Below are 11,782 nucleotides of genomic sequence, written 5' to 3'. Positions count from 1 at the left end.
TTTTATCCCAAAAATAATAATAGGACCAACATATACATCTAGAATCTCAATTAATTCAAGAAGTTCAATCCCCAATTTCTCTAGAAAAAAAAAAAACAAAAAACAGATTCTTAGGGGATTTGGATCCGTTGTGGTAAGAAGAGTTACAACAATCTTCCATATCCTTACGAATATCCTTGATGATTCATTATTTTGGACATGATTTTTTTTTTTTAAAATACAATAATTATTTTCTTGCCATATATGGGAAATGATGCAACATAATGGAACTTTGATTTATAAATCTGTGTCTTCTTACCAAAAAAAATTATATTACCAATACAATCCCTTTTGAATGTCATATCCTTATTCAATCCTACTCGATTTCTAAGACGGAAAAAAAATTTCCACCAAGTATCTCCTAGGATAGACACTTTCTTTCTTTTTATTTCCCTCGTAATTAACTGATTGAACCAAAAGAAGAAGGAAGAAAATGCATGGCCCCTTGAATATTCTGGAATGGTAACTCTCTTCTGTAACTCCTTGACTACGGTTCTGTAAGGAAATGTCCAACTCAACACGCGCCACCCACTGGCTAGCTCATGAGGCAACGGCTCTCTAATCTCCAAAGCAACAACTCATAAAATACTGGAATGGGTAACTTATCTTCTGTAACTCCTTAACCACGAGTTATACTACTATACTATAGGGAGCTAAATGGTAATAGTTGTTACACGTGTACGGCCAATGATCTACGTATTGTTTCTTATTCATAAAATATGAGTAAGAGAACTCTACTTGATCGCATGATCTCTGCACAAGTGTCTAAGTCAATGAGGAAGCATGCATAGGTATCAACACCACCAAATAGAGATCGATCATTTTTCCATCAAATATTCGTAATCGTTTTATAGTAGTAAGTAATAAATCACAGTTAAACCATACAGCCGAGTCAAAATCTAACCATGGTTACTATGCCGGATATGACGGAAAAGTATCTCTTCCAGGTCCCTGCCCGATTCAATTCTTCAGTCCCTCTAATATGAATGGTGAACCCCACCTGGGCAAAGTGTTCGGGCAGGGGTGGGGTGGTCATTGTGCCCCTTGTTAGAGAACTTGAGGGGATAAAGATGGTTCAAACCCCAGAACCCTGGTGTATTTTATCCACCATGGCAGCTAACCCCAAGGTGTTCTTTGATATTACCGCCGGCGGCTTTCCTCTTGGCCGGATTACAATGGAGCTCTACTCCGATATAACACCTTTTACAGCCGAAAACTTCCGTGCTCTGTGCACGGGAGAAAAGGGAATTGGCCGAAGCGGCAAACCCCTTCACTATAAGGGTTCATCATTCCACCGTGTGATCCCTGGCTTCATGTGTCAGGGTGGAGATATCACAACCGGAAACGGAACTGGTGGAGAGTCGATCTATGGGGCCTACTTCGGCGACGAGAACTTCGTGAAGAGACACACCGGACCTGGTATTCTGTCCATGGCTAACGCTGGACCCAACACCAACGGTTCTCAGTTCTTCATTTCTACTACTACGACTCACTGGCTTGATGGAAAGTATGTCGTGTTTGGACATGTTACTGAGGGTTTGGAAGTAGTGTTGGAGATGGAGCTTTACGGTTCCCTCAATGGCGAGACTGCCAAGCCAATTGTGATAGCTGACTGCGGTCAGATTTGACAAAAACAAACAGTCCCTTATATCTTCTTCTTTCTTTTTTTTTTGGGGGGGGGGGGGGGTGTGGTGGTGTTAATTTGAAGTTCTAAAATTGATGGAATCTCCATGTAATGGTTGAACAAATAGTTGAGAACTAATAACATTTTGGACTCATGTATGGTGGGATTCAGATATGGAAAGACTAGGGTTAGTTCAGTCTATCATATGCGATGATCATTGGGTTATTGCTCCCTCCCCTACCCCGGATTTGATGCAGGTGTGGAATGCTTTGCATTTCATCATTCGATTGAATCCGGATCTTCCGATAGAGTGATATGAAAACTTTCTAGTTCTGGCTTGTGTTCTTTTAAGTTGGTTTGGGAGGTAATCCGTCAAAACAATGAGATTGTGCCTTAGTACAAAGCCATTTGATTTGTCGAAAATATTCACAAATAGTCTCATTTAGTACTTGGAGATGTCTTGTTGATGTGTTGCTCACGGTGGATCAATTAAGGAAAAGGTATATCATAAAACCTTTTATTTCGTTGTCTTAGTTCAACATAGGCTGAAGATAGAAATCATTTCTTTTTTGACTTTTTTCGTTTACTTGGGATATTGATGCAACCCAGAATAATGAAACTCAAGTCCAAATGCAAACAAAAGTTTTAGTCCTTTCTGATAGCTTTCATATCTAATTGGAATCACCTCTAACAGAGTGAAACACTAAAAGCTATCATTATTTTACTAAAATAGTATCTATTTGTCCGGATTTGAGATTTTGCGTTTGTAATTATTATTTTCTTCCGATCCAAATTTGTGTAACCTAGCCAAAGATTACATCAAATATTTGGAAGGAGGTTTGATTGCTTTGCTTTCCCTCGAGACTTAGCATTTCTCGTCTCCATTGAAGCGGAGTGGATTGCTCAAGAGTTCGGTTGGGATCTTTGGTGCTTTCTTTCAGTTTGGTTTTATCAAACATAAAATGTCAAAGCGAATATAGGAAATAGGAATCTAGAAATCCACGAATTGGTAATTGGATCATGTGAGTTCAAAATAGTGGTCCAGTGGGGGGTGTTAGTAAGGTTTTGAATTTCATTAATAAACTTGATTTTGTTCCGAGTTGATTTGTGTTTGTTTTGATTTGACAATTTCAAACAAATCATATATGCATATAATAAATATATCGTCTTCATAGAAAAATCATGCATTGCAGTCTTATGTGCGGCTGTGACTGCATTCATGCGTTGTGGCCTTATGTACGGATGTGGCTGCGCTTGGCTACGACCTTGTGTGCGGCTGCAACCTTCTCTCCTCCAAACATAGATAGACGCCGCATGTTGTCCTGCTCTGCTACCAAATATTAGGTAAAAAAAAAATTCAAGTTATTTGATGTGAAAATAACTAGAGAAGAGAGATGACTTGCCTTCGTTAAGGCCTAGCATGCCATGTGAAGGACCAACACAACCTACCATATGCTGCCCAACATCCTTATGTTTTCTCAATTCTGTTACTCTAGCGATAATGACTATTACTCCGACAACAACGACTTAAAATAGGGACGATACTTCTATTTTCTCAATTCTACTCAGGCAAAACTATACCACCGATAGTGTCTACAACGTATGAAGTGAAATCCGGAACCCTCTCTTAGGGAAAAAAAATTTGCTGCTACGCCCATAGTAGAAATGTTCCTACTACAAAGCTAGCAGCCAAGGAATTGGAATAATTCACTTCCCCTTTGGATTCATAAATACTCTTCTAAGTTTTAGTATTTTCTAAAATACCCCTTAAGATGGTCACGTAGTGGTTAACCACATCCTACTCATAACTAACACTACAGTTATTGGTGATGTGACAATGTCGGCCACATCACCTTACAAAAGATAACAAAGATATTCATTAAATAAAAAATATAAATGGTACATATACAATGAAAGAATAGGGTTGTGATGAGATATTATTATCGCATTTTTGCATTGTCCGAGTTATAATTTGCAATTATGTAATAAATATAACAAAGATACTCATTAAATTACAGATATAAAGGGTAGATCCCCTGCTAATGGCCTTGCTGAAGGTGGTTTGCATCTTTTGTGGATGTTTTGTGGCTTAGGCCAGCTTGTATTTGTTCTATATATCATTTTTTTTGTTTTTAATACAAGTGATCCTTTAACAAAAAATAAGTAAACATGATCTATTTGCAAATATAAAGTGAGTGTTATTAATAAATCACCCTCCCTAGGTAGCTCCAGCTTAGATTCTGACTCCCCAGTATTACAACTGCTTCAATTTACTAAAGATTTTCGGAATACGATGGTGATCCATTTGAGAATTGGAGATGTTGAGGTCATACAATGGTGAAATCTAAATTCTTCCTCAAATCTTCCTAGTAAACAGAGAATACAAAAAGTTGAAAGGTGGGTATTTCATTGGTATCCATCGTTTCCCTGTGATGCACTCACCCGAATCGACAGGAATTAGGAGTCAATATCTATTCGACTCGAATGTTGAAATACGATTTTGGGTAGTATTCAATATCTCAGTAGGGATTGCCCCTGATAATTGAATGTTGTCTACGTTTAACCATAATAGGTAGTTGCAGTTCTCAATCTTGTGAGGTTTCAGCCTTGTAAGTGAATTTTTTTTGTAAGCATTTATCATAATAGAGAACTCAATTTGCCAATTTTCGAAGGTATCTTTTTGGTCAATCTATTAAAGGAGAGATCTAGTGTTTTGATACAAAATTTCTATTGTAATATTAATTAAAGCGAGAAAGAGCACTATCTGGTCTTGTGCGGCCCTGCATGTAAACATAGGACCACTTGAAATGACCCTTAAGTAAATTTAACTTTCTTACTACTTATTTCCATTGTAATCCGGGTGAGCCGAAAGTTTACCAAAAAAATAAAAAATTAAAAAAATCCGGGTGAACCGAAAGAATGAAGAAGAAAATGCATAACCCTTTTATAAATGAAAACAACTCTAAAAACACAAAAAACAAAAAAACAATAAAAATGAAAACAACTCATAAAATTCTGAAATAGGTAAACTATCTTCTGTAACTCCTTACACGAGTACCGCATATCATCCATCGTTTGTTGTTAATAAAATCTGACAGAATCGATATTAATGAAATTTACCCAAAATAATAATAATAATTAATGTATTAATGGACCTTATTCCAAGTTTTCAACTGACTATCATAGTTGGAAAACTGGTTTTGACTAGGCGAGTCACCCAAGTCGAGTCAAAAATTTTGAAAATTCTGGTCAAGAGTCGTATAGACTTGATCAAGATAAAAGATGATGAGACTAGGTCATAAATCGTCCGAATCAAATAAGACTTGATATTTTTACTCGTAAAATAGTAAATCTATATTCTAAAACTATAAGAAATCCTCAACTCCTCGACTCCCTTCTCGTTCAATGGTATGAATTCAAAATGCAATGATCTTTGATTCCTTGATTTTTTTCCCCCTAAATTTTTCATATTTTTCTGATTTTTTACTAATTTATCTATATTTACTGCATTACAAATTAAAAAAAAAAATTACTCATTTTGACCGGATTTGACAAGGCAGAATCACCAGGTTTTTCTAGAAAACATGGTTTGCCATCCATGCTGACAGTACTGTCTTTTTTCTTCTTTTTTTTCCGGTAGAGATGGTACGTTAGCAAGTAATAAAATTAGAGTTCTCATCAAAATAAAAAAGAAAAAAAAAAAAAAAAAAAAAAAACCCAATAAATTACAGTTAACCATACAGAAGAGTCAAAATCTAACCGTGGTTACTATTCAACCGTTGTCTTAAAACTTAACCATATCTGAAAATAGTTGAAACCGGTTACTTGAACGGTCAAGATTAATCCGAGAAAGATATTATGCCACCAGACATGAACGTTCGATCAACCCAGATCTTTTACAGCACGCCTGCCTGTAGTGGCCAGAGCAGTGCATTGATGAGGCATGACGCAATGATCGCCTTACTCTAGTCCGAGCGGAGGTAAGGCGGTCATTGCGCCTCGCCTCATTAGTACGCCGCTCTGACCACTACAGACAGCATGCCGTAGAGGATCACGATCCAGATCTATATAAGATGGTTCAAGCCTAGAACCCTAGTTAGTATCAAGTGATCTGTGTTTTGTCTGACCATGGCAACTTCAAGTTCAACTTCAACTACTAACCCTAAGGTTTTCTTTGACATTACAATCGGCGGCAAACCTGCCGGCCGTATTGTAATGGAATTATATTCCGACGTTACTCCCCGTACGGCCGAAAACTTCCGTGCTCTGTGTACGGGAGAAAAGGGAATTGGCCAAAGTGGGAAGCCTCTTCACTATAAGGGTTGTTCGTTCCACCGTGTGATCCCTCGTTTCGTTTGTCAGGGCGGAGATATTAACGGCACTGGTGGTGAGTCGATTTACGGTGGCAAGTTCGCCGACGAGAATTTGGTGAAGAAACACACCGGACCTGGCGTTGTTTCCATGGTTAATTCTGGTCCGGACACTAACGGATCTCAGTTTTTCATTTGTTTTACTAAGACTGAGTGGCTTGATGATCAACGTTATGTTGTGTTTGGAAATGTTGTTGAGGGTTTTGAAGTTTTGGTTTTAATTGAGGAAGTTGGTTCTAGAAGTGGCAAGACTTCTAGCTCAGTTGTAATAGCTGATTGTGGTCAGATTTAAAGGAAAACAAAATAGTCTTTTTGTTCTTCATGATTATTAGACCTAGGGTTTGATGGGTCTTCTTGTTTGAACATTTAAATTTGATGAGATCTGCATGTAATGGTTACTGTTCCTTCCCTTATCTCGGATTTGATGCAGGTGTGGGATGCTTTGCTCTCTGTCGTTCGGTTGAATCCGGATGTTCTTGATAGAGTGATATATATGGAAACCTTCCAGTTCTGGCTTGTTTTCTTCTAAATCTGTTAGGGAGGTGATCCGTTAAAGCAATGAAGTTATGCTTCGATATAAAGTCATCTGGTTTGTCGAAAATATTCTCGGACAAGACAGTCATTTATTACTTGGAGATGCTTTGTTGATGCGTTGCCCATCAGTTAAGGAAAAGGAATATCTCAAAACCTTCTATTTGTTGTCTTTGTTCGACAAGGACTGAAGATAGAAACCATCTCTTTTTTTTTAGCTCGTTAACGATGGATATTTGGAAGGAGATTCGGTTGCTTTTCTCTCCCTCGAGACATAGCATTTCTTTTGACTTTGCTGAATCGGTGTGGATTGCTCATGAGTTCACTAAAGCTTGTATCTCTGTAATTTCTTCTCATTTCTTTCTTTTTTAATATATATGATCCTTTTAACGGAAAAAAAAAAGAATAGCGTGTTTCGCTTTTTGTTCTACTGTGTGTCACTTATGGAATGAATAGGAATGCTAGGATCTTTCATCAAAAGTCGAAAGCCGCAACTTTTTATGGAGATTCAACGCAACGTGAAGGACAAATGTAGTGGTTTGCCTCCCAAGTGTATTAGATCTAGAACAACCTGTTATCTAGCTAAAAATGCAGTATATATATACTGGTTTCTTGGAGTTTAAGTTGATGTGATCTTCTTTCTAGATTCTATTGTGTTTCCTTTGGGTTCTGTTTGCCCTTGCTTCCTTTTCTTTTGCTCCCTCTCCCTCTGCTAGGGCTTGTCTTTGTTAGGGGGAGATTACATTGATTCCCATTTGGGCAGCTTTTTGGCTGTGCTTGCCTGTTTTGTATAGTTTTCCCTTTCTTGCCATAAAGTGATTAATTATCTATCCAAAAAATATTTTTTATTCTAATGAAAAAAAGAATTTGAACTTGTTTTGAATTTAATTATGTTTGTTTCGATTTGGTAAATTTAAACAAAATGTTAGATGGTGAAATGATCATCGAAATAATCGGGCACCGTTGAATTCGGGGTATAGGAGTTCAAACTTCAAATTGTGTGGAATTGGAAAGGTGCATTTAGTTAAGTAATTTTACTTTTTTTAAAGCTATGTTTTTAATGAAAACCTAATCCAAAAAATCATGTGTGTTAAAAATAGATAATGTTCGTAGTCAAAGATCATTTAAATTCAAAATCTCGATAACTGGGTTATTGTTCCTTCCCCTATCTCGGATTTGATGCAAGTGTGGGATGCTTTGCTCTCTATCATTCGGTTGAATCTGGATGTTCTTGATAGAGAGATATATATGGAAACCTTCCTGTTCTGGCTTGTTTTCTTCTAAATCTATTTGGGAGGTGATCCATTAAAGCAATGAGGTTATGCCTCGATATAAAGTCATCTGGTTTGTCGAAAATATTCCCAGACAAGACAGTCATTTATTACTTGGAGATGCCTTGTTGATGCTTTGCTCATCAGTTAAGGAAAAAAAATTCTCAAAACCTTCTATTTGTTGTCTATGTTCAATAAAGGCTGAAGATAGAGACTCTCTCTTTTTTCTTTGCTCATTCCCGATGGATATTTGGAAGGAGATTTGGTTGCTTTCTCTCCCTCGAGACAGCATTTCTTTTGACTCCGCAGAAGCGGTGTGGATTTCTCATGAGTTCACTAAAGCTTGTATCTCTGTAATTTCTTCTCATTTCATTCTTTTTTAATATATATGATGCTTTTAGCGGGGGGGGGGAAAGAACAGCGTGTATCGCTTTTTGTTCTACTGTGTGTCATTTATGGAATGAAAGGAATGCTAGGATCTTTCATCAAAAGTCGAAAGCCGCAACTTTTTATGGAGATTCAATGCAATGTGAAGGACAAATGTAGTGGTTTGCCTCCCATGTGTATTAGATCTAGAACAACCTGTTATCTGGCTAAAAATGCAGTATATATATACTGGTTTCTTGGAGTTTAAGTTGATGTGATCTTTTTCTAGATTCTATTGTGTTTCCTTTGGGTTCTGTTTGCCCTTGCTTCCTTTTCTTTTTCTCCCTCTCCCTCTGCTAGGGCTTGTCTTTGTTAGGGGGAGATTACATTGATTCCCATTTGGGCAGCCTTTTGGCTGTGCTTGCCTGTTTTGTATGGTTTTCCCTTTCTTGCCATAAAATGATTAATTATCTATCCAAAAAATATTTTTTATTCTAATGAAAAAAAGAATTTGAACTTGTTTTGAATTTAATTATGTTTGTTTCGATTTGGTAAATTTAAACAAAATGTTAGATGGTGAAATGATCGTCGAAATAATCGGGCACCGTTGAATTCGGGGTATAGGAGTTCAAACTTCAAATTGTGTGGAATTGGAAAGGTGCATTTAGTTAAGTAATTTTACTTTTTTTAAAGCTATGTTTTTAATGAAAACCTAATCCAAAAAAATCATGTGTGTTAAAAATAGATAATGTTCGTAGTCAAAGATCATTTAAATTCAAAATCTCGATAACTGGGTTATTGTTCCTTCCCCTATCTCGGATTTGATGCAGGTGTGGGATGCTTTGCTCTCTATCATTCGGTTGAATCTGGATGTTCTTGATAGAGAGATATATATGGAAACCTTCCTGTTCTGGCTTGTTTTCTTCTAAATCTATTTGGGAGGTGATCCATTAAAGCAATGAGGTTATGCCTCGATATAAAGTCATCTGGTTTGTCGAAAATATTCCCAGACAAGACAGTCATTTATTACTTGGAGATGCCTTGTTGATGCTTTGCTCATCAGTTAAGGAAAAAAAATATCTCAAAACCTTCTATTTGTTGTCTATGTTCAATAAAGGCTGAAGATAGAGACTCTCTTTTTTCTTTGCTCATTCACGATGGATATTTGGAGGAGATTCGGTTGCTTTCTCTCCCTCGAGACAGCATTTCTTTTGACTCCGCTGAAGCGGTGTGGATTGCTCATGAGTTCACTAAAGCTTGTATCTCTATAATTTCTTCTCATTTCATTCTTTTTTAATATATATGATGCTTTTAGTGTTATACCCGTACCCCGGGATATAATTAAATATCATTTCTTCTCGTGACGTGTAGATACCGCTGCCATGTATGCTGGTGACCTGTTCTCCATGATGGTCAAACCTAGCTACAAAATCGTTGACCACAGCACGGGTTTGCCTGTGGAGGAAAGATTCCTCAACCGCCAGTGGGGAAAGTTCGTGGACGGCGACTTCGTCGACTACCCTCCAAGTACCAGCCCGGGAAGCGAGGAGTTCAGGAGAGAGCATCCTGGACCGTCACCTCAGCTGGATATTTCGTTCGGTGATGAGCTTAGCATTGCCGTGGCGAAGCTGTTCGGGGTCATGGGTAATAAACCATGACAGGGGGAAAAGTAAGTTCTAGCCTCAAGACTTATTAATTATTCTTCCCTTGGTAACCTCGAAGTGCGGGTCCGGGCTTGAACCGCTCGAGCTATTTCATGAGAGAAGGGAATAATTTAAGTTCGGGTCCCGCGTACCTTTAGGAAGTACATTGGGGACTTAAACCCATCTCATATGAACCCATCTAAGAATGGGTTTTTCCCTAATTAAAGTTGTGGGCAGGCCCATTTAACCTATTGACCCAATGATGGGTTATTCCATCCACTTACCCACATAGAACTAATGGGTTGACCCATTAAGCCTCATGACCCATTTGACTAGAGGTACCCAAATACCCATTTATTATAAATGAGTCCATGAGGGAGAGAGAGAACATTACTTCTCCTTCATCATTCTCTTCTACCCTAAATCGTGGAGGAGAGAAAGAGGAGAGAAAGAGGAGAGAAAGAGAAAGAGGAAGGAGAGAGAGGCTTGGAGGAAGGTGGAGACCCCATCTCTTGGGCCATAAATCGTGGAGCTCTCATCTTGGGGGAAGGTAAGCTATTGAACCTTCTTCCTTCTTCTATTTTGGATTTTAAAAGGGGTTGGGTAATGGGAGAGATTGACCTAGATCTCTCTTGGAACCTAGGGAGTAGATGGAGCTTTAAAGCCAAGCTATGGTGGAGTTAGTTCACTCCATTATGAGCTCTAATGTGAGGGTTCTCATTGCCATTTGGGAGATTTAAGGTTGGACCCTAATGAGCTTAGGATGGAGTTTTCTAGAAGTCCTTGTGCTTTAAAACCACTTGAAATGGGGTCCTTGGAGGGGAATCCTTCGGATTTTGGACCTGAAGGTGTGAGGGTTTACATGTGGTTTCAGACCTGCAAGAAACCACCCTGAAATTACCTTCCCGAGAAGGATTCTGTGAAGGTCGGATTTACACTCGGATTCAGTTTTCTGAAACCACATCTGCATCCGACCTTGACAAAAATTGTCCTGAGCCCCTGTGAAGCTCGGATTTACACTTGGATTCAGTTTTTCTGAAACCACATCTGCATCCGACCTTGACTAAAACTGTCCCGAACCCCCGGTTTCCTAGGATTTACATGTGGTTGCAGAATTTGGGCATGAAACCACTCCTGCAACCACTTCGTCTCTGAAACCTTATACTTAAGTGTTTATGGGAGACCTTTTGGGGATCCGTTCCTTTCGCTCGTTTAACCTTATTTCACTCTTTGTATAGGTTAAAATATTCTCTTTTGTGGCTTTTTGCTTGATCGAGGCGACAACCGATAATCTTGGTGCTTGGCGTATACGTTGTGAGTGGGTTGGTTGTTTGGGCTTGTTATTATTATTGCATTATATATTATGTAATCATTATAATTAATAAGCATGTTTGCGCATATTGCATAATTTTATATCTGTTTGTTATAATGTTGATTGGTAATGTTGTACCTTGATGGGTCTCGGTGCCGGTGGGTACCGGTGCCGGAACCCCGAACACTATATACATTTATGAAGAAATTTTGTTGAATGTCATGTTGAACTGTATGCGCCGTGCCGTGCTGGTAACCGGGCACTAAACCAGATGAAAAGTTGATGCGCCCGGATTACCTCTCGGGACGATAGGACTTGCATGTAGTATATTGTGGCTAGGATTTCACACCCTTATGCTACGACCCTTACCAACAGGGGTTTAGGTGTTGGGTAATCAGTACACCGGATTCTGTGGAGGTGGGAGAGGCCAGTCATGGTAGTATTGGTTATCAGGGGTCTGCCACTGAGTGGTCTTGGAGGCTTCGATCGGCGTAGGTCCCACGTGACAATTGAGGTTTCATTGTGGCGATAAGTTAAGTGACCCACAGTGTCTCCCGAGTTGTCACAGTAGCATATGCCATTGACTTAGTTGTTTGTTAGGTGGAAAAATGAACTTAACATGTGCA

General features: G+C 38.6%; 2 protein-coding genes across 2 annotated transcripts; both read left to right on the top strand.

Moving 5' to 3' along the window:
- The first annotated feature begins 1,148 nt into the window (after positions 1-1,148).
- On the top strand, positions 1,149-1,667 carry LOC122662105 (peptidyl-prolyl cis-trans isomerase 1-like). Its single transcript, XM_043857663.1, has one exon. The coding sequence runs from the start codon at positions 1,149-1,151 to the stop codon at positions 1,665-1,667; it is 519 nt and encodes a 172-aa protein (XP_043713598.1).
- Positions 1,668-5,791: 4,124 nt separating this feature from the next.
- LOC122662811 (peptidyl-prolyl cis-trans isomerase 1-like) lies at positions 5,792-6,325 on the top strand. The gene has a single exon (XM_043858525.1). The coding sequence runs from the start codon at positions 5,792-5,794 to the stop codon at positions 6,323-6,325; it is 534 nt and encodes a 177-aa protein (XP_043714460.1).
- Positions 6,326-11,782: the final 5,457 nt, after the last annotated feature.

This window comes from Telopea speciosissima, chromosome 5 (genome assembly GCF_018873765.1).
Source record: "Telopea speciosissima isolate NSW1024214 ecotype Mountain lineage chromosome 5, Tspe_v1, whole genome shotgun sequence".
NCBI lineage: Eukaryota > Viridiplantae > Streptophyta > Magnoliopsida > Proteales > Proteaceae > Telopea > Telopea speciosissima.
The sequence above is the reverse complement of the archived record's forward strand: the minus strand, read 5'-3'. Positions and strand labels throughout refer to the sequence as shown.

What these genes read in the sequence shown, in the direction of transcription:
- LOC122662105 (XM_043857663.1), top strand. Translation starts at nt 1,149, where the DNA reads ATGGCAGCTAACCCCAAGGTGTTCTTTGATATTACCGCCGGCGGCTTT.
- LOC122662811 (XM_043858525.1), top strand. Translation starts at nt 5,792, where the DNA reads ATGGCAACTTCAAGTTCAACTTCAACTACTAACCCTAAGGTTTTCTTT.